Source organism: Drosophila takahashii, chromosome 2L (assembly GCF_030179915.1).
Source record: "Drosophila takahashii strain IR98-3 E-12201 chromosome 2L, DtakHiC1v2, whole genome shotgun sequence".
In the NCBI taxonomy this organism is placed as follows: Eukaryota; Metazoa; Arthropoda; class Insecta; order Diptera; family Drosophilidae; genus Drosophila; species Drosophila takahashii.
This window is the reverse complement of record NC_091678.1, coordinates 565,447-587,495: the sequence shown is the minus strand read 5'-3', so window position 1 is coordinate 587,495 and position 22,049 is coordinate 565,447. Positions and strand designations below refer to the sequence as shown.

The 22,049-nt window shown below is 45.2% G+C and overlaps 7 protein-coding genes across 7 annotated transcripts; 3 read left to right on the top strand and 4 right to left on the bottom strand.

The window, feature by feature from the left end:
• Window positions 1-441: 441 nt before the first annotated feature.
• Window positions 442-3,621, bottom strand: BBS8 (tetratricopeptide repeat protein 8). The gene is made up of 5 exons (XM_017148232.2): window positions 3,548-3,621; window positions 2,474-2,895; window positions 1,296-2,143; window positions 1,049-1,237; window positions 442-660 (listed from the first exon to the last, which is right to left on the bottom strand). Exons 2-5 carry the CDS (start codon window positions 2,862-2,864, stop codon window positions 442-444), a joined length of 1,647 nt encoding a protein of 548 aa, XP_017003721.2. The 5' UTR covers window positions 2,865-2,895; window positions 3,548-3,621.
• Window positions 3,622-4,212: 591 nt separating this feature from the next.
• LOC108061933 (ADP-ribosylation factor-like protein 16) lies at window positions 4,213-4,915 on the bottom strand. Its single transcript, XM_017148378.3, has 2 exons — window positions 4,527-4,915; window positions 4,213-4,472 (listed from the first exon to the last, which is right to left on the bottom strand). The coding sequence occupies exons 1-2, from the start codon at window positions 4,913-4,915 to the stop codon at window positions 4,280-4,282; spliced, it is 582 nt and encodes a 193-aa protein (XP_017003867.2). The 3' UTR covers window positions 4,213-4,279.
• A 379-nt stretch (window positions 4,916-5,294) lies between these two features.
• On the top strand, window positions 5,295-5,856 carry LOC108061940 (uncharacterized). The gene has a single exon (XM_017148391.3). The coding sequence runs from the start codon at window positions 5,358-5,360 to the stop codon at window positions 5,781-5,783; it is 426 nt and encodes a 141-aa protein (XP_017003880.2). The 5' UTR covers window positions 5,295-5,357; the 3' UTR covers window positions 5,784-5,856.
• A 571-nt stretch (window positions 5,857-6,427) lies between these two features.
• Window positions 6,428-7,204, bottom strand: RpLP1 (Ribosomal protein LP1). The gene is made up of 2 exons (XM_017148406.3): window positions 7,001-7,204; window positions 6,428-6,851 (listed from the first exon to the last, which is right to left on the bottom strand). The coding sequence occupies exons 1-2, from the start codon at window positions 7,070-7,072 to the stop codon at window positions 6,585-6,587; spliced, it is 339 nt and encodes a 112-aa protein (XP_017003895.1). The 5' UTR covers window positions 7,073-7,204; the 3' UTR covers window positions 6,428-6,584.
• Window positions 7,205-7,870: 666 nt separating this feature from the next.
• Window positions 7,871-9,503, top strand: LOC108061907 (ribonuclease H2 subunit A). The gene has a single exon (XM_017148326.3). It carries the CDS (start codon window positions 7,914-7,916, stop codon window positions 8,949-8,951), a length of 1,038 nt encoding a protein of 345 aa, XP_017003815.2. The 5' UTR covers window positions 7,871-7,913; the 3' UTR covers window positions 8,952-9,503.
• Window positions 9,504-9,505: 2 nt separating this feature from the next.
• ebi (transducin beta like ebi) lies at window positions 9,506-13,387 on the bottom strand. Its single transcript, XM_017148170.3, has 3 exons — window positions 12,985-13,387; window positions 11,688-12,916; window positions 9,506-10,972 (listed from the first exon to the last, which is right to left on the bottom strand). Exons 1-3 carry the CDS (start codon window positions 13,040-13,042, stop codon window positions 10,127-10,129), a joined length of 2,133 nt encoding a protein of 710 aa, XP_017003659.2. The 5' UTR covers window positions 13,043-13,387; the 3' UTR covers window positions 9,506-10,126.
• A 551-nt stretch (window positions 13,388-13,938) lies between these two features.
• On the top strand, window positions 13,939-22,046 carry AP-2alpha (adaptor protein complex 2, subunit alpha). Its single transcript, XM_017148155.3, has 8 exons — window positions 13,939-14,248; window positions 15,309-15,570; window positions 16,478-16,689; window positions 17,348-17,803; window positions 18,368-19,891; window positions 19,957-20,240; window positions 20,293-20,497; window positions 20,561-22,046. The coding sequence occupies exons 2-8, from the start codon at window positions 15,507-15,509 to the stop codon at window positions 20,636-20,638; spliced, it is 2,823 nt and encodes a 940-aa protein (XP_017003644.1). The 5' UTR covers window positions 13,939-14,248; window positions 15,309-15,506; the 3' UTR covers window positions 20,639-22,046.
• Window positions 22,047-22,049: the final 3 nt, after the last annotated feature.

The following is a 22,049-nucleotide window of genomic DNA, read 5'->3' as shown; positions in this document are numbered from 1 at the left end:
ATATTTGGTGCTTATCATTTGTTCGAGCCAAACAATGGGAAGGCGGAGTTGTTGGGCCAGTGGCTAGGGTACTGGGACACTCCCCGCCAGAAGCCACCGATCTTTGGGTCCAGCATCAGCAGATTTGCTGACCCGAACACCTGACGAATGGCATAATGATTCCACAAACTCCTCGATTCTTCGTTGGATTTTTGCACAACATTTGCCGTAGCTGTTCTGCTGAGTCCGCTAATTGAAATGGTTAGAGTGGGTGCTCTTCTGGGGTCTAAGGTATACGGTATTTCGAAACATGAATCACTTTGCATTGACCGTATGAAAAGAAAACGAAAGTCATTCATCGAGTACAATAATGAAGTATTTGGCACTTAAGACCCGCAATTTCTCACTCGACAGGCAAATTTGATAAGCAACTGTTAAATATTCATTTTATTAACTTTACATTTATAGCTTGTAGTGCACATCCATAAACTGCAAATTAGTGGCAACCTCCGTAGCTTCGGGCATCACATCCTTGGCTGCATTCAGATAGGACTTGGCCCCCAAAATATCACCAGACTGGGCAGCCAACACAGCCAAGTTATTGAGGGCAGCGCCGTTCTGGGCATCCGAAGTGAGGCACAACTGAAGACACCTTCTGGCCAGGTTAAAGTCACCAGAAGTCTGCAATAAAGACATTTTAAATTACTTAAATTATCAAAAACACAATAAAATAGATTTTGAAATCACTTATAAAGCTGTCTGAAAGTATGCTATGAAAAAATAAACTTTATTTTTCGAGAAAATAATTTTTCCATTTGGTTTCAAAATATATTGTTGCACACCTAGATTTTTATGTGCAATTTTCTCACTCTTTAAGGATTATACACAAAATTTTAAATTTATTTAATGATGAAATAAGCACTAAAAAATAAAATCTGTCCGTTGTATCACTCGAATTTTTAAATCACCTATTAAGGTGTCAAAAAGTATAATGCAAAATAACATACAAAAATATTGTTGCATACTTTTAGACATTTTTAACGTTCATTTGTTCTATAACCCCACTTACCACCGCCACAAAGCTGAGGTTGTACCAAATGTCCGCCTTCTGCGCGGGTTGAGTGGCCATGGCCAAGGCTCTTTGGAAACAGGGTAGAACCAAATCGATTTGACCACCATATAGACAGCACAAGGCAATGTTGCAGTAGAGCTCCGCCGACTGGGCTCCCAAGGACAAGATTCTGCGGTAGTACATCAGCTAGGGATATAAGAAACCCATCAGTATGATAAATATCACCACTATATCCCACACTCACCGCCATTTCTGGATTATTGTCGTAGAAGTAGCCCACGGCAATGCTGGCCAGAGATTCCACGTTGATTGGCTGCAGCTTGGCCACCAGTCGATAGAGCTGCAGGGCATCCTCCTGCTGCTCCATGGCCTGGTGGATCCTCGCCTGCTCCAGGCGGTAGGTGACATCGAAGGGTCGCGAGTCCACCACTTCGCCAATCACGAACAAAGCCTTCTCGGGCTGCTTTATTCTCTGGTAAACCCTGGACAGGAGTAGATAGGTGTCCGGATGGGGAAAGCTGGCCAGGGATTGCTGCAGAAAGGGCTCAGCTCGGCGCGGATAGTGGAGGGCCAGGAGGCAGCGACCCATCTGCTGTTGCCACCACCAGGACAAAGTGGAGCCACCCGATCCGCTGGGCTTCTGGCGCTGAGCCTCGAGCACCGCCTGGCACAGCGAATGGGCCTTCTGGACATCCGCTTCGTGGTAGTAGAGGAACTGAAAGAGTGCCTTCACCAGGGTCTCCCGCTCGGCGTATATGGTGGGATTGAGTCGGGAGGCCTGGTAGAGTTTCGCGGTGGCATCGCCCACATTGAAGGCCGCCGCCGAGGTGGCGCGAATTCTTGAGGCGGTGCCGCAACGGGAGCCCAGCGAGGATCCCGGTCGACTGAGACTGGTGCCCGGACGAGCCACTGCCGCCGATCCTGGCCTGGAGCTGTTCAGGCGACCATCGCTGGAGTGGGCCACCCCGGAGCCCCGGCTCCTCGCCTGCTGCGCCCTCTGACTGGTAAGGGGGCGTGGCTGGAAGGCGGTCTTTATGCTGCTTCCCGGCCGGGCAGCGGTGGCTATGCGCTCGAACTCCACCTCCTCGGTGGCTGAAACAATTAAAAAGTTGTTACACTTGAGGGAAAAACTTGATATATCAAACATAAAGTGGTGCTAGAAATATTAAGCTAATATTAATTAATATTATTTTGACAAAAGAAAATCCATCAAAAATATCAGTGTGGTAAATATTGGTTCGGTTTGGCTTCATCTGAAGAATTCGCGTTCTCATTTTATTAAAGAGTTCATGGTTTTAATGGTTAATTCTCTTGTTCTGAAGAATTCGCGTTTGATTTTGTTAAAAAACTAAATTATTTTATCCAATGGATATTGATTTTATTTTTTTTTTATTTAGACTGCCAAATTTGTCACCCACTCACCCTCATCGTCCCCGGCCTCGTCCTCCAGATCGTCCAGGTAGACGCGCTGCGTCAGGGCGCGCATCTTTAATTGCCACACGCCCTCCATCAGCCAAGTGGGCATCATGATGGATGAGGATCCAGAGTCCGTCCCAGCTGCCCCAGCTGCTCCTCTTGGCCTGGGGCCAATGCGCTGCAAATTGCTACCGAATCTGCTGTGCTCCGCCTGCTGCTGCTTCGGATCCACCACCTCCTCCTCCTCCTTGGTGGCAAACAGTTGGACATGGCCATCGTGACCGGCCTGCAGGAGCGCGTTGCACAGCTCCGCACATCGCTCGTAGGAGCGGCGGCGGTAGAGGGACACCGCCCTGAAATAGTCCAGCTCCAGAGACGCCAAAGTCGTCGTCGCCATCGATACGCGTCCTTCGCTTTCAGCTGTCACACTGCAAGAAATTTTGGTGTTCCTTAAAATATTATATGTATATTTCACCTGAAAATTATTTATGTTTGATGAGTTGATTAGTAACATTAGTGATTGATAAATCACCCACAAAAAAAAAGAAAAAAAAAAAGTTTGTCTAATTTTAAGTTTTTTTTAAACAAAATGAAAATTTTTTCAAAACACTTTGTATACAAAAGCTTGGTAAATCACTCACAAAACACAGAATATAAAAACTTAAAAAAAAGTTTTTTTCTTTTTATTTTTTTTGTTTTAATTTTAAGATCCTTTAAACAAACTGAAAGTTTTTCCTAGTGCATTGTGTATCTGTGTCCGATTCAAGTGTTTGAATTCCTTGGCTTGGTTCCTTTTTTTCGGGTTCTCTTGCTGCGCTTCGATCGCTGGAATTTTAAAACCGGATGCGTGTCATTCCTCTGCCCCCCGAAGACCTCGAAATCCAGGGGCAGATCAGGAATGTGGCTGCTGCTTCCTGCGATTCTTCTTCTTGTCCATGGCCCCCTTACCCTGCTCCTCCTCCTCCTCCTCCTCCTCCTGCTTGGGATTCTTGTGGACTCGAATCTGGTCTTAGTTCTTCTTCTGGCTCGTCTGCATGCCATCTAATTTTTCTATGCCCATAATTTGTACCTCCCGCCTACCTCTTTTCCACGGGACTTAATTTGTGGATTCCTCCGCCGGTGCGGTTTCTTGTATCGACCGACTGGCAGGTATATGTGCGCCATATGGAAAGGGTCTTCCGGTTCGGTTTGGGTACGAAGTGATTGCCATGGAAACCTCGTCGGTCAAAACATTAATTGGTTTCGTAGTGCGCCTGTTCTTGTCCCTGTGAAGTCACCCTGTTGGAAGAATCTGGCTAGACCACCCTGTGTATCTTAATCTACCTGGCATTCTATTTCCAATGCGAGTTGTAATCATTAAAAGTTAAATGCCCTTGTAGGTAATATAACTAATTATTTGCCCAACGCCATTTCCTGGAAATTAATCATGGGAAAATTGGTTTAATATTCCTGAAAAGTATTTAAACACCAACCAAATATATTATAATTTAAAAAAAATCCACCTGCATTTATTATTTTTAATAAATTTTAATCGGAAATTAAAAATTAAACACAAAAAACACGTAGCAGTCAAATTGATATGCCCATGGTAAATTTCTGGTATTGCATACGCATAGTTTTTACCGAAATCTCTTTCTCGGAGAGTGAGACAGCGCAGGTTACATGAGTGGGAGCGAGAAAGACATATTCGAAATTCGAACTGGCCTGTTGCTTACATTTCGAGCGTATCCAGTCAAATTTGATACCACATAACGTCAATTCGATCATCGTTTCATTTCAATTTTTTTGGGTGCATAAAAACGTATATTTTTATTAGGGTCTTTGCAGCCAATCGTAAATGGTATCCAGACCGACTTTGGAGACTGCGCTGGCCTCCACGATGGTCACCTGCTGGCGGATCTGCTTCTGCAACTTGGACATCTGCAGCATGAGCAGCGCCTCGTTTCGCATCTGGCGGTAGGAGTAGTCCATTTTGGCCAAAACCAGCAGGATCTTAGTATTGTTCCTTAAAGTAAATTAATAAATCATCAATTTGCAGCTAGCTTTTAGCCCTACTTACTGCAAACGCGGTTCGGTGAGTATTGAATAGAAAAGAACACCGGCGGCGGAAATCTGGCAGAGATTAGAGGTGTCCACCACGTAAATCAGCTTTTTGACATCCTCGAAATATTGCCGCCACAAGGGAGCCATACTTCCTCCGATCTCAAGGATCTGTATGGATTTGGGCAGATTCTTCCCCCCATGCGGTATATTAACCTGCGTGTCTGCCGGAGGGGGCCTATTTTTATCCCCACTTGGCGACTTTGTGGGGAAATGGATGCGATAGATCCCAGTTCCTATGGTGGGCATGGAAAACGTGGTCTCGTCGATGGAATCTGGATCCTGTAGAGCTTTCAGCAGGTGCGTTTTACCCGCTCTTTTCGGGCCAAGGCAAATGCAGGAGGTCATTTCTCGTGTTACTTACTTTATAGGGTATGGAAGGTATGGATTCAACAAAGTCAGTAGTCTTGGAAACCGATAGGAGTTGCAATAAAAGGTGGAACAGAATTCATTTAATTTTTTTAATGTAACTAATACTAAACTATAAATGAAAAAAAAGGTTTAAAGTTAAATGAGATTACTGATTTCCAAGTTAATTCTAAAAATCCGTTTAAATTTAAATCCGATAGAATAATATATTATATTAATCGATTGTATCGAAATCCGTATTTTCCGCTAGGGAGCGCTGTTTATAATAATTATGAATTTCAAGCGCCCTCTGTTGGAATAAAAGGGTTTGAACTGGGATTTTTTAGGGGAATATATATATCATATTATATATTCGATATCTACCGATAGGTTTGGACAATGACGACGAAATAATTTAAAATTGTAGAATTTTCGCCCAAAAATGACGCCCGCTGCAGAGAAACCCCAGGAAATCGGCTTCGACAGGCAGTTCTCGGCGGAAGTGAATGGCGTGCCCACGGAGATCGTGTTCCATGGCTTCGCCAACAAGTGGTTCCTGGTCATCACGCAGCTGGGCAAGATTCCCGGCATCTACAATGTGCAGTTCGACGTCTCGCGGGACGAGCGGGTGATTCCGTATATCCACGGGCCCGTGGACAACCCGGAGTTCCATGTTTCGGTGCCCATCACCATGAATTGCTGCTTGGGTTTGGATACCGACGAGGTGCGCAGCGCCATCCAGTTTTTGGTCAACAGAACCGGGCTCCACAAGTGCCCCACGGACTTTGTGGTGGGACTGGGCCTCAAAACAATTGACGGACCCCATCTGAAGGCCCTGGCCGCGGTTCTCGAGAAGAATGTCTTCTAGTCCACGTTATCCTTAACTAATAAATAGCAGCTGTATGACAGTTTTTGTAATAAAAGTAATATTTGTTAAGCCTCTATTTGTGTTTTCTAATATTCATCCTTTTTTTGCTAAGAAATGGAACTTAATTTGCGATATTTTCATATCCAATTGGTCTTTAAATCACTTCATATTTAGGCAAATCTTCACAAAACTGAAATGAAATGTTAACTGTGCTTTTAATAGTAGATGTGAACTTGATATCTACCAGTTTATGTAGTTTAAAGGTTTATTAGTTACTTCTGTCATCCTTTCGAATAATAAAAATTGTCTTATAAAAATGAACAAAAATCTTGATATTTTCCAATTGGTTATCTAGAAACTTTGTCATAAAACTGAATATCTAGCCGAAATTACAAAAATATCAACTAGTTTATTCGCTTTTAAAGGAAAACATTTAAAAAAACTTTTAAATTTAAAATTGTTGTATCTTAGAATCTTCTCTGTAAAACGGATAGCATCCAAATTCACCCAAATATCGGAGACCCCGAGTACTCCAAACAATAATCCATCAATACCTCCGCTTGGTTAACATGAACTCATAGGTTTACCGACGAACACAACTAATTTCGAAGCCCTACCCTTAAGTAACCAATATAAACACTTGATTTCTAGCAAACGTCTTCTATATTTCCTCGAATTTGTACATTAAAACGTGTACGCAGGTCGGGAAACACGGCGCACGTTCGCCTCTCTCGAGGATTAGAGCACAAACACACAACGGATGTTAGGTTGTCGGGCGGCAGATGAGTCTCTAGAGGACGCTTAGTCGAACAGACCGAAGCCCATGTCGTCGTCGGACTGGTCGGACTCCTCCTCCTTCTTCTTGTCCTCCTTCTTCGACTCGGCGGCTGGAGCGGCGGCGGCGGCAGCGGGGGCAGCGCCTCCGGCGGGGGCGGCACCGACTCCGGATCCGATGTTGGTGATCAGGTCCTTGACGTTGATGCCCTCCAGGGCCTTGGCGAAGAGGCCGGGCCAGTAGGGCTCCACCTCGACGTTGGCGGCCTTCAGGATGGTGTTGATCTTCTCGCCCTGTTTTGGAGAATTTAAGAAATAACATTAGCACATGGATTTGGGGTACTAAATACACAGGAGCAGCAGCAAATCATCCAGAATCCCAGTCCGATGGCTCGGGCTTTGGAGGATTTGCAGAGTCCCTAAATTTGAAAAACCAAACTCACAGTGACGGCAACATCGTCATCGACCAGGATGAGGGAAGCGTAGACGCAGGCGAGCTCGGCTTTGGTGGACATGTTGGAGTGCTGTGGTTAATCACTGTTTGTGCAAGTTGCCAAAAATTAATTGTTTATAACAAATGGCCTTAGCTCGGACGAGAACAAGCACGCGTTCGGTCAAAATCCTAAACAGGAAAGAGGGAAAAATAGAGATGCGCGATAGAGATGTGAAAAATATATCAAAATATCGATATATATTTTTATTTTTTAATAAAAATAATTATTGATATCGTGATATTTTTATACCCTTGCAGAGGGTATTATAATTATAATATTATAATAATAAGGAAACGTTTCCGACCACATAAAGTATATATATTCTTGATCAGCACCAATAGCCGAGTCTATCTAGCCATGTCCGTCTGTCCGTCTTTCCGTTTCTATGCGAACTAGTCTCTCAGTTTTGAAGATATCGCGATAAAACTTTCCCAAAAGTCTTATTTCTATTGCAGGTAGTACATATGTCGGAACGAGCCGGATCGGAACACTATATCTTATGGCTCCCATAGGAGCCATCAAAAAAATAATAGAACAAACATTATAGAAAGTAGGCGTTTTGATTTTTGACATTGCAAAACCAACATTTTAAGAAGGCAAACCTGCAAGAGTATATAAACTTCGAGCCGAAGTTAACTTCCCTTCTTGTTTTCCCTTGATATATCGAATTTAAATGTCACTTTGTTGCTATTTTAAAAAATATCACGATATAAATATTTATTTTTTTTTCAAAAATATCGATATATTAAAATTTTGAAATATCCCTAATACCTTCTCAGAAACGGTCACTCTGAAAACACTAGTGAGCAATTAGTGTGCCCGTAGCTTTAAATAATTGTAAACAATATAAAAGGCGCGCAAAATGTCGGACCAAGAAGATATAGAAATAAAGCAGGAAAACCAGACCATAGAGGATACAGATGAGAAGGACGAAAAGCCCGATGATAAAGACATCACAGACAAGATCACCTCCTTGAAGAGCTTAGGCCCCTTTATAGCCAGTAAAGAAAACAGCAGGAATACGATCTACCTGAGCGATGTTCCCGATATTTGCAAGGATAAACCCTGCATGCTGGGCGTGGACGAGGCGGGGCGAGGTCCTGTGCTGGGACCCATGGTGTACGGCATCTCCTACTGCCCGCTGGACAGCAAGAAGGCTCTCGAGGACCTGGGATGCGCCGACTCCAAGCAGCTGACCGAGGAGAAGCGGGATGTGATCTTCAACGACATCAACACCAAGGATTACGCCACCAGCTGCGTGGGCTGGGCCGTGGAGATCATATCGCCGAACACCATCAGCACCAGCATGTACCGAAGGTCGAAGTGCTCCCTCAACGAGGTCTCCATGGACTCGGCAATGGGCCTCATCCAACGGGCCATCGATGCGGGTGTCAACATAGCCGAGGTCTATGTGGACACGGTGGGGCCGCCGGAGAAGTACCAGGAGAAGCTGCTCAAGCGCTTCCCCAGCTTCAAGATCACCGTGGCCAAGAAGGCCGACTCCACCTATCCGATTGTCTCGGCGGCGAGTATTTGCGCCAAGGTTACCCGCGATCACGCCCTGAAAGTCTGGCGGTTTCCCGAGGGCGTGGTCATCAAGGACAACGCCTTCGGCAGCGGCTATCCGGGTGATCCCGTGACCAAGCGCTTCCTGGCCGAGCACATCGACCTGGTCTTTGGATTTCCCCGCCTCGTGCGCTTCAGCTGGTCGACGGCGGAAAACGCCCTGGCCGACAAGGCCTACGACATGGAGTTCGACGAGCCGGACTCCGAGAAGCCCAAATATGCCGGAACGAAGCTCACCAAGTTCTTCAAGGGCACCACCAAATCCGGCGAGGTTATTCGCGAAGAGTGCCGGTTCTTCAAGCAACGGCACCTCGGAAATGTCATGGAGTTCTAGGATTAAGTTGGAAATTATATTATAATTTAGATGTCAAGATCAGGGTTCGGAAATTAACACACACTGTAAAAAACTTATGTTATTAACATGTTAAATGTCAGCACAAGGAGTTTTTTACACAGCGTGTTTTTAACACAATGAGTTTTTGACATTAAAGTGTCAGAAATGTATGTTTAATTAAAAAATGCTCGGTTTTCTAGAATATAAAAATTTATATATGCTTTGAAATGGCTAAAACTAACATAGAATGGCCCATATTGGTTTTTCATTTTCCTTTCGACTCTTTAGTAAGTGAAATGTAATTTTCATTTGTGTTAAATACACAGTGTGTAAAAAACGCGTCGTGTTAATAACACATTGTGTAAAAATCACAAGAGAGCTGTGTGTTAACAATTATTTTTCACATTTTAACACTTTTGTATTTGACCCAACAATTTTGATCACTGTAAAACAAAATTTTTCATGTTTTTAACATGTGTGTCAATTTCCGAACCCTGGTCAAGATAAGACTTTATATGTAAGGCTGAAAAAAAAGCTCCCAGAAAAAACACCGATTTAATTTGTATCTTTAATGGATTTTGCTGATGTTTTTGTGTTTTCGCCATTCTCGGGTTCTTAATAGTTCTTAGGCCTACGTTCGTTTACAGACTACGTGGGGCTGCAGTTACACTGTTCTGAATGTATGCGTGAATCGGTCTGATCTGATCTCGTTTGATATATATTTTAGAGGTTTTGGGGGTTCTGCTGGTTGTTGGCTGGCATCTTCGATCGACACAATAACAAAATGCATCAAGTTATACTAAACGATTTGTGTATAAAAATGGGACGACCTTAGAAACATGGAGCTTATAAACTAGGTTTAAAAAGAGGCGGGTCGGGAGTCGCGAGTCCCGCAGATCGGAAGAGAACAACAACCAAGTTGGAGCCCTTGAAATAGCAGGCCTATATCGATATAATGTGTGACTCGACTCGAGAGACTAAGCGTACGAAAAAGACGTGGACAAAAGCGAGGGGATCTCGGGAGTTGAACCTTAAACAGCTAATTAGAACTTAAAGCAATTACAATTACAGATTGCAGGGCGGGATAGCTAAGAAGGGAGTTACATACGGCCGGGTTGCTATTTCCAAATCGAAAATAGACTCGGCTAATTTAAGCGTTAATAGACGAAATCCAATCAGAACTTTCGCAGATCCAGGACGAAGACGCTTCCGTCGGAGGCACTGGCGCCCACCTTGGTGCCCTTGGAGTTCCAGCAGACCTCGAAGATGCCGCCGGTGCCCTTGTAGCTGTGCACCAGCTGCCCCGTCTGCGTGCTCCAGATGTGCACGCACTTGTCGAAGCTGCCGGAGGCCAAATGCTTGCCGTCCGGACTGAAGGCCACCGAGTAGACGGGCTCCGTGTGCTTGGTCAGCGTGTGGATGCAGCTGCCGCGCTCCACATCCCACAGCCGCACGGTGGAATCGAAGGAGGCCGAGGCGAGGATCAGGTTCGTGTTGGGATTGTTCGTTCCCGGCCCCGTGGGCGACCACTTTATCGTGTAGATCTCCTTGGAGTGCGCCTGCAGATCGTGGCAGCAGCGATCCCTGTTCATGCTCCAGATCTTCAGGGTCATGTCGTCCGAGCAGGAGGCCAGCAGCTGGCCCTGCGGACACCACTTGATGGCGTTCACCTCGTTCGTGTGGCCCTTGAAGGTCTTGATGGGCTCATTCACCCCCAGGCGACACACATGAATCCGCTGATCCGTGCTGCACGAGGCAAAGGCCAAATTAGTCTGCCAATCGACATCCAAGGCGGGGGCGCTGTGGAAGGCGAACTGCTGCGTGCACTGGCCCGTGGAGGCGTCCCAGATGATGGTCGTCTTGTCCACGCCCGCCGACAGGATGTAGTTGCCGCACTTGTTCCACTTCAGCGCGAAGATCGGTCCCTTGTGCTGGCCCAGCGTGGAGGCCAGTCGGCCGTCGGTCTTCCAGATCCTCGCGTAGCCATCGTAGCTGCCGGTGGCCAGCAGGGAGCCATCGCACTGTAAGATTAAATAGTTATAGAAACAAGAAAGGAAGCTTATATACCCTTGCAGATCATTCTATTAATTTACAAATCGCTAAAATGTTAAATTTCCTATTATTTCACATTAATTTTACGATCGTTTCTATGGCAGCTATATGATATGGTAGTTGGATCTTTTTAAAATTAAAATCGAAGTTCGGAAATACTAAAAAATAGTCATATCCCAGAGTGGAAGAGAATGTTATAAAAATCAGCAAAGATATAATTTTTTTCCTATTAATTTCCATATAATTTTTCGATCGTTTCTATGGCAGCTATATGATATAGTGATCCGATTTTTTTAATATTTAATTCGAAAAATAATACTCCCAAAAGTAGAAGGTAATATTTGAAAAAAATCCCAAAGCTAAAATTTTTTTAAACTTTTTTTTCCGATTTTTCCTATGGGAGCTATAAGATATAGTTGTCCGATCCGGTCGGTTCCGACTTATATACTACCTGCAATAGAAAGAAGACTTTTGGGAAAGTTTCATCCCGATAGCTCAAAAACTGAGAGACTAGTTTGCGCAGAAACAGACGGACAGACAAACGGACAAACGGACATGGCTAGATCGACTCGTCTAGTGATGCTGATCAAGACTGTATATACTTTATGGGGTCGGAAAAGTTCCTTCATAATACCCTCTGCAAGGGTATAAAAATTCACGGAGTTCAGAGGCTCCTCTACTCACATTCCAGTCCAGCGAGGTGACGTCCTTGTTGCTGGGCACCTCGGCGCCGCCCTTCTGGATGCAGTGGCGCAGCACCAGCTGATTGGAGTTGGTGTTTGCATCGGACATGTCCCAGATCCGCGCAGTACTGTCGCCGGAGCCGCTGGCCAGCAGATCCCTGCTGGGATTCCAGGCGCAGATGAACACCTCGCTCTCGTGGCCGCGCAAAACGCGAGCCTTCGATTCGGGTATCTCGATGCTCTCGTCTATTTCCATGGGCACCAGGGCGGCGGGGGTGCCGGCGCCTCCACCTCCGCCGGTGGATGAGGAAATGGTGCCGCTGGGCGCCGAGTTCTGGGCCGTGGAGGAGCCGCCACCCGCCTGCACGCTGCTGTTCCCTTGGGCGCCCACCCGAATCGTGACCGCTCCGCTGGGCGCCTTGGCTCCCGCCGCCGTCGCTCCGCCGCCCGCTGCCGCTGCATCGGGATTGGAGGTGGACACAGCGGGCGTCACTCCGCTCGCGGGCTGCTCTGCGCTGCTGGAGGTGCTGCTATTGCCGTTTGTGGAAGTGGAGGAGGCGGCGTCATCGGTGCTGGTGGCATTCGCAGTGCCGCCCGACGAGCTGCCCTGTGCCTCGTTGGAGTTTTGAGCCTTCTTCTGCCCTCCGGTGGCTGCTCCTGCTGAATCTCCGCCAGCCGAGGGGTTGCTTGTGCTATTGGCTCCTCCTGCGCTCGCCTGATTGTTTCCGTTGTTGCCGGCGAAAGTGCCGCCAGTGCTGTTGGCCGCATTCCCACTCGAATCCACCTCGCTGGTCGTCTGATCTGTGGGCGTGCTGGTTCCCCCGGTGGTGCTTGTGGTCTTGTTGCCACCAGCCGTTGAACCCGCTGCTCCCGTGCCTGGTTCTATTTTGATCTCCGGCTTGGAGTTGCTGCTGTTCTGGTTGCCACCGGCGGCTGCAGCGGAGGCAGCGCTGGCGGAGGAGGAGTCCACTGCCGCTCCCGGCTTCCCTGGCTCCGTTTTCACAATGGGCTTGGGCGGCTTCACCTCCGGCATGACGGCGTCTATCAAAGAGAGTCCCTCGATGGGCCGCGCCACCTCGCCATCCTCGCCGACGCTCCACTCCACCTCGGTGTAGAGGAGGCCCTTCTGCAGGATGGTCAGCAGGGCGGCGGGCGGAACCAGGGCGCCGTTTATGTTGCTCTGCGAGATGTGCGACTCGATGCCGAACACATAGGCCGAGTGCAGGAAGCCTGTTCGGATGGTAATGAAGAAGCATTAAAGCGGGTTCCTCCTCCTCCGAAAGGTTCCATCTACTCACCCGACTCCTGCAGGTATCGGTAAACCAGGAAGTTCACCTCGTCGCTGGAAAAACTCATGGTGGCCCGGCTGCTCCTACTCCTAGTCACTCCCGAAATCCAATCCTCGATGGCAATTATGGTCTTTGAGGCAGTGCGAAATTCGGAGCTCTGCTGCGTAACACATGCGGGTGCATTCGGCACGCGATTCACTGGCTCGGCGCGCGCGGATTCCGGAGCTGCTCCTGGTCGCGTTGGCTGGGTCTGCGGTTGTCCTGTGTACTCAGTTGTGCCACTTTGCTGCTTGCCGCAGGAGCATTTCACATATTTTTTCCACAAATAAAAACCACGAATCGAAAACGCGTTTCTGAAACGCGCAAAAAAATGGCGGAGTAATCGCAGGGTGTGCGGCGTGCGAGGTGGCGCAGTCACGCATTTTGTGACGTCACAAGGTAAGCTATTATAAAAATAAAAAATAAATGCATATATTATTAAATTTTTTGTTCATTACGTTTTAAGAAAAAATGTGAAATCATATAGGTAACTGTCAAACACAAATGAATTTGCAGCTAAAAGGATATATCGTAGTTCTTTATTTTTGTTTTTAACTTTTTTTTTGGTTTTGTGGCTTATTAATTGTTCTGAAATTAATATTCAAATGAAAGTAGTTTTTATAACGTTTATTTTAACTTCCTTTTTTTATTATTAATTTAAATTGTAAGTTTTAACAAATATTATTTGGTCAATTTTTTATTAGAAAAATTGCAACATTCTTAGTATATAATTACCAATTTTTCCTTGGTAAAGGTAATTCTTGGACTATATAGATTTCGACAATTCAATTTTTATATTTTTAGATTATAAAAATATAAATTTTTGTGACGTCACTCTGCATTGCATCGCCCAGCCCTGTCGCACCCAGCCCTGAAATCCACGGTATACCAGCCGTACGCGCGCGCGGTCACTCTAATCGGTCCGTTCCACCCGCGCCCGCTAGATGGCTCCACTCTCAGGCAGCGAGAGCGAAGAAAAATCAATAGAAATTTTCATTTTAGTGAATTGCCCTGCGCTCGGGAATAGTTAACAAACAAATTAGCGGCGAATCAGCGAGGCGAAGCGCCAGCCAGTCGGAGTTACATAAAGTGCAGCCCGCAGGACCCAACATTCCGCAGCCAACACCCGGATTCCGGACTGCAAATCGAAGCGAAGCCAAAACTCCACAATCTCCCCGAATCTCTCTCCGCAGAAATTCCGCAACGCCAACGGCGAGTGAAAAAATTGGGAAAAGTAAGCGCCCCCGGGAAAAGTTCGGCTCAATACGCCCATCAATGTTTTAGTTTTCGTTTTCGGTGGCTTCTTTGGTGTTTTTTTTGGGGCGAAACGCCTTCGTCATCCAGCGGTGAAAAAAGTGACGTGACATGAAGGCGAGCGAAAGAAGAGAAGCGCGGAGAGCGCGGTGAAAAACAGAAAATAAAACGAAACGGAAAGCGAACAACAGAAAACAGAAGCCGGTGGTTCTACAGGCCAAATCCCATCCAAAAAGTAATGCCCGAGTGCACCGCATCGCACTTCGCCAGGCGATAAAAAGTGGGCGAGAGCAGCGAGGTCACAGACACCGAAACACAGAACAGCAGAACAGAATCTTTATCAGCGTGCAAAACGCTGCCAAGTTGCAAATAAATCGGTTGCCAAAAGTGCGGGGGCTCCACTTCCCCTCCCCTTTTCCTCTCCTCTTCCCTTTTCCCCACGAAAATGTCAAAGTTCGCCAGGCATTATGTGCACTGCGCGAAAACGGATAAGTTAGGATCGAAAACTACTTGGTGAAAAGACAGCCACATTCCATTTAAATCGTTATCTGCGGTTTTTACTGGGCAAAATAAATGCTGGATACATATTTTATTTTTCATTTGTGAAAAGTATCTGGGGGGTACTGAGATAGGGATTTTTTTTTTTAGATTTTTATTATAGGAATATTCGAATTAAATTATAAACAAACTTACAATTAGGCAACATTATAGATGGTGTGTCAAACGATCCATTTCCCATGATATATTGTTTTTTAAGACACTAGATTAGAGTATAAAGTACTAAAATCCAATAGAATTACTATCTAGTATCTCTTCCATTTCTGGAACGGCAGAGATCCGGAAGAAGAGAGATATAGACAGCATTTTTTTTTAGATTTTTATTTTTTGAATATTTGAATTAAAATATAAACAAATTTTCAATTAGGCAACATTATAGGTAGTTTATCAAACGATCCATGATATATCGTTATTTAAGACACTAGATTAGAATACAAAGTATTAATATTACTATTATAAATCTCGTATCTCTCCCATTTCAGCTCCCCAAGGAACGGCAGAGATCCGGAAGAAGAGAGATATAGTAAAAAAGAGCGGAGAGCGGCTACTCTATATATCTTCTGGTCCCAGCAGTCGAGTTCGAGCGATAAGAACGCCTCGAGACTCGGCCGCCTTCTATCGACGATTTTCTTGCGCCCCCAGTTTGCATAAAACCAGCGAAAATTAACAAGCTAACTACCATGGCGCCGGTGAGGGGGGATGGCATGAGAGGCCTGGCCGTCTTTATATCGGATATAAGGAACTGTAAGTACAGATCAGATCTCCATCTCTCTTGGGTCTTGGGTAACCACCATTAAATCCAATTGAGCGGGTCGCAACAAGAGATTTTCCATAGGGGCGGAATCAGCGCCATTTCTTGATCAATTACCAGGAGCAGCGCACTCACAATAAAGTGGGGCGGCACAAAAGCACACATACAGTAGTCACTCTGTAGGGTGGATGTACTTGTAGTATCATAAAATATTATTTTGTTCTTAAAAAATAAGTATTACCCATTGATATGGTTATGTAAAGGTAGTCAATGTAGTAACTTAAACTTGAATTATATAAAAACAAGTTTGAAAAGACCACATTTAATGATTCTATTATTTTTATCAATATTACCAATATTTTAGTAATGATTAACTGAATTTCTGTTAAATGGCAAAACAAAGTTTAATTTGTATAGATATGATATCCAGAGAGATATTTCCTAGACTTTTTCCTAGTAATTGCTGAATTGTAATAATTTTCTGTTAAATATGGGAAGTACTTGTAGTTTAACTAGTTAGGGGTCTTACTGCAGTACCTTCAAGCGTATGTCTGTGGCACACACACTCTCACAATTGTCTACCCGACGCTTCACTGTATGGTATTATCGTCACCGCTCGCTGTTTGCTACATGCTCGGTTACTAGTTTCTGGTTTGTGGACAGCATATCGGAGAGTAGAGGTTCCGCAGCGGATCGGTGACTGGTACTAATTGGCGCCTCTGTGAACCGGAGAAAACCCGCGACATGGAGAGAGGAGCCAAAGAGTGTGAAGTCGGCTCTCCAATCGATCAATCGTGGGGCGGAAAAGAAAGCGACGAATCGCTGTTGTTTTACTGTGAATCCCCCCTTGTGACCTTGACCCATTTTCCAAATCCAAACTAATATCCACATCGTACATAGGTAAAAGCAAAGAGGCGGAGGTCAAACGCATAAACAAGGAGTTGGCCAACATACGGAGCAAATTCAAAGGAGACAAAACCCTCGACGGCTATCAGAAGAAGAAATATGTCTGCAAGCTGCTGTTCATCTTTCTCCTGGGCCACGACATCGACTTTGGCCACATGGAGGCGGTCAACCTGCTGTCCTCCAACAAATACTCAGAGAAGCAGATCGTGAGTACACTGAATAATTGGTTTAATGATCATTTTGTTATTCAACCAGTCGAAAAAATCAGAGTTCTGAATTATTAACATGTTAAATGTCAAAGTGTTAAGTTCAAAATAACTTATTGTCTTGTGTGCAAAAAATTGCATCCTACATATGTTAGAAACATAAATAACTTACACATGTCATTTGTGTTATTTACACGACGTGTTATTTACAAGACGTGTTTTTTACAAGACGTGTTTTTTACACAATGAGTTTTTGACATTAAAGTGTCGGAATTTGATGTTGAACTGAAAAATGCTTTGAAATGGTTAAAACTAACATATAAGATGTCATGTTGGTTCTTCATTTTCCCTTCGACTCGTTAATGTCAGTGAAATGTAATTTTCATTTGTGTTAAAAACACAGTGTGTAAAAAAGACTTCGTGTTAATAACACATTGTGTAAAAAACACAAATGAGCCGTGTGTGTAAACAATTATTTTTCACATTTCAACACTTTTGTATTTGATACACATGTCAACAGTTTGGCTCACGCTGTAAAATACAATTTTTTATGTGTCTGCGAACCCTGGATAAAATTGAATAACATTTGATTCAGAATAATATACATAATAATAATAATAATATACCCCTACTAAATCTTTTACTTTCTCGATTACAGGGCTACCTGTTCATCTCGGTGTTGGTAAACACGAACAGCGACCTTATTCGCCTGATCATCCAGTCGATCAAGAACGATTTGCAGTCGCGCAATCCGGTGCACGTCAACCTGGCGCTGCAATGCATCGCCAACATCGGCAGCCGGGACATGGCCGAGTCCTTCTCCAACGAGATACCCAAGCTACTCGTCTCGGGCGACACCATGGACGTGGTGAAGCAGTCGGCGGCGCTGTGCCTGCTCCGCCTGTTCCGCTCCTCGCCGGACATCATTCCCGGCGGCGAGTGGACCTCGCGCATCATCCATTTGCTCAATGACCAGCACATGGGAGTGGTCACGGCGGCCACCTCGCTGATCGACGCCCTGGTGAAGCGCAATCCGGACGAGTACAAGGGTTGTGTCAACTTGGCCGTGTCTCGCTTGTCCCGGATCGTAACGGCCAGCTACACGGATCTTCAGGTAAGGAGTAGAGGATATTACTTGTAAAGAATGGATGAATGGATTCAATGAATTATTTTGAATTTTTTGTTTTATATGAATGAAATAATTCCAATTTTGAGTTTAATAAAATTGAATGAATAAATGGCATGAATTCCGAAATAATTCAAACGACAATTTCTTTTGAAGAAAGAAGGGCCATAATTTAGTGATTAAATCTGCATGAATTTTATTTTCTAAGCAGTTAACATTGATTTTTAAAAATTTTCCAATGTTTGTTCTTAAATGAAAGCACAAAAAAAATCTGGCAGATTCAAAAAATTCATAAAAATTATTCTTTCATTCATTCAATTTGACATGAATTAGAAAAACATTGAATTTATTTCACATAGAATTTAATTAAACAAATCAGAAATTTCATGGCTTACTATGATAAAACAAAAATTGAATGATTCACGCAGGGCTCTTATATTTACGGGATTTTTGAAATTCATAATAACATGATGTCTACATGATATTTACATGCTATCTACATGATATCTACATATCTATTAGAAAATAATCTAATTTAAATTCCCTTCACAGGACTACACTTACTACTTTGTGCCGGCTCCGTGGCTCTCGGTAAAGCTTCTCCGGCTGCTGCAGAACTACAATCCGGTGACCGAGGAGGCGGGTGTGCGTGCCCGGCTGAACGAAACCCTTGAGACCATTCTGAACAAGGCGCAGGAGCCGCCGAAGAGCAAGAAGGTGCAGCACTCGAACGCCAAGAACGCCGTGCTCTTCGAGGCCATCAATCTGATCATTCACAGCGACAGCGAGCCGAATCTCCTGGTGCGCGCCTGCAACCAGCTGGGCCAGTTCCTCAGCAACCGCGAAACCAACTTGCGCTACTTGGCTTTAGAGTCCATGTGCCACCTGGCCACCTCGGAGTTCTCGCACGAGGAGGTCAAGAAGCACCAGGAGGTGGTCATCCTGTCGATGAAGATGGAGAAGGACGTGTCGGTGCGCCAAATGGCGGTGGATCTGCTGTACGCCATGTGCGATCGCGGCAACGCCGAGGAGATTGTCCAGGAGATGCTCAACTATCTGGAGACGGCGGACTACTCGATTCGCGAGGAGATGGTGCTCAAGGTGGCCATTCTCGCCGAGAAGTACGCCACGGACTACACCTGGTATGTGGACGTGATCCTCAATTTGATCCGCATCGCCGGCGACTATGTTTCCGAGGAGGTGTGGTATCGCGTCATCCAGATCGTGATCAACCGCGAGGAGGTGCAGGGCTATGCCGCCAAGACCGTTTTCGAGGCGCTCCAGGCGCCGGCCTGCCACGAGAACATGGTCAAGGTGGGCGGCTACATACTGGGCGAGTTTGGTAATTTAATAGCCGGCGATTCTCGTTCCGCACCGCTGGTGCAATTCAAGCTGCTGCACTCCAAGTACCACCTGTGCTCGCCGATGACGCGGGCCTTGCTCCTCTCCACGTACATCAAGTTTATCAATCTGTTCCCCGAGATTCGCACCAATATCCAGGATGTGTTCCGGCAGCACAGCAATCTGCGATCCGCAGACGCGGAATTGCAGCAGCGAGCCAGCGAGTATCTGCAGCTGAGCATTGTGGCCTCCACGGACGTGCTGGCCACCGTTCTCGAGGAGATGCCCTCGTTCCCGGAGCGCGAGAGCTCCATTCTGGCGGTGCTTAAGAAGAAGAAGCCCGGTCGGGTGCCGGAGAACGAGATCCGCGAGTCGAAGAGCCCCGCTCCGTTGTCCTCGGCGGCGCAGAACAACGCCCACGTGAACAACTCGCACAGCAAGCTGAACAACAGCAATGCGAACACGGATCTGCTCGGCCTGAGCACTCCGCCATCGAATAATATCGGCGGTGGCGGTAGTAATAGCACGCTCATCGATGTCCTGGGCGATATGTATGGCACCAACGGCAGCAACAACAACTCGAGTGCCGTCTACAACACCAAGAAGTTCTTGTTCAAGAACAATGGAGTGCTCTTCGAGAACGAAATGCTGCAGATCGGCGTGAAGAGCGAGTTCCGCCAGAATCTGGGACGATTGGGACTGTTCTACGGCAACAAGACGCAGGTTCCACTGACGGTAAGGAAATACTCTATCGTATTTAAAAGATCTGAAGTTATTAACTTGTTTTAACTTTAATCCAGAACTTCAATCCCGTTTTGCAATGGTCCGCCGAGGATGCGCTCAAGTTGAACGTGCAGATGAAGGTGGTGGAGCCGACCCTGGAGGCCGGCGCCCAGATCCAACAGCTGCTGACTGCCGAGTGCATCGAGGACTACGCCGATGCGCCGACCATCGAGATCAGTTTCCGCTACAACGGCACCCAGCAGAAGTTCAGCATCAAACTGCCGTTGAGCGTGAACAAGTTCTTTGAGCCTACCGAGATGAATGCCGAGTCCTTCTTTGCGCGATGGAAAAATCTAAGCGGGTAACTAGTTGGACTTTCCAAAAGTATTCGGTATTAACTGTTGGTTTTCCAGCGAACAACAACGGTCACAGAAAGTGTTCAAGGCTGCCCAGCCACTGGATTTGGCCGGCGCCCGCAACAAGCTGATGGGCTTCGGCATGCAGCTGCTGGACCAGGTGGATCCCAATCCAGACAACATGGTCTGTGCAGGCATCATTCACACGCAATCGCAGCAGGTGGGCTGCCTGATGCGATTGGAGCCGAACAAGCAGGCTCAGGTGAGGGATTTCTAACTAGGAGTGATGTACATAACTTATATCTTGAAACTATATTACCAACAGATGTTCCGGCTGACCGTGAGGGCCAGCAAGGAGACCGTGACCCGGGAGATCTGCGACCTGCTGGCGGATCAGTTCTAAGCCACAACAATCACGGAAGGACGGGAGGGGTCGAGTTGCGGGAGCTACGAAGCCATGGAGCCACGGCAACCACTTTACAATGCACAATCCCAATCACCTAGAGAAATATCAAAGCAGATATTAGTTATGCCAGGCACACACACTCCTACTCTCTTCATAAGTACCTTTCATCTGCTCCAGCAGCGAGTTGCGGAGTGAGCTTTCCTGTTTTCCCGTTTTCCGTTTCCCGTTGATTTGAATATTATTTTTGTAAACCTACTCGTACGTTTTTTAACCATTTTCCAAGTCACCCTATCACCCTAAATCACCCCAATCCCAATCCGTATCAGAATTCTTTGTAAATGTTAAGCTCAAAAAGTTCATAGTAGAGAAACGAGAGAACATAATTAGATTATGTTAATATGTATGACAAATTATATATTGTTGCATCATTTCGAGGCAGTAGCAATTGGATATTATATACCTATACACAGATATACATTCATACAAACCACATACATATACCTAGTATATACGTCGTTGTAATAAAAACAGAAAACAATATAAAACTAAAAAGAGAAAAGCTTGCAAGGAAATTATTAAGATGCCTGCAAATGACAAGTATGCAAATCGTTATCTAAATATTTATACATATATTGATTAATGCAATTGCATCAAAACGAAATTCATGTTTAATGTTTTTGATTGTGTGAAGATCTAACGAAGAGTCCCGCAGGAGCAGAAATCTCATTAAATAATAGACAAATAATTAGAGAGGCGGATTTACAGATGAAAACACTCCTTGATTAATCACTGTTGAGCAACTAAAAATTTATCGAAGCTAGGAATTTTGAGGAAACGAAGCAAAACATTCAAAAATATTATTATACTTATAGCTGAATTTTTCGATTGATCCTGGATAATATTTCGTTTCGTATGTGTACCATAGATAAACTGAAGGGAACTACATGTTGTGCCGCTGCCTGGGAAGGCAAGCGATCTTTATAGCATCAAGTATTAACTTATCCGAGGCAGAGCAGCTGCAGCAAGCCATAAATCCGCTGGCAAAACTCCCTTCGATTGCGAACAAATAATTGTAAACTAAAATATACATTATATAGATACTGATACTGAATACCGATAATGGAAATTGTCATCGTACACTTATATTACCACTAAACAACTCTCAATCCTTTCGTATCAACCAATGTGCATGTGTCAGTTGGAAGTTGAAAGGCGAAAGTCGAAAGCATTTCCAAAGTGCAATAGTTAAATGTTACAAAATTCCACGAAAATTCCATTCAACACTCACAGAGAAGCGACTACAAGAGCAACATAAACCACAACTACATATAGCAAATGCAGGAATTTAACTGTAAACGTAAACAAATATGTATTTAAATAAATAAATAAATATAAATTGAAACCATTT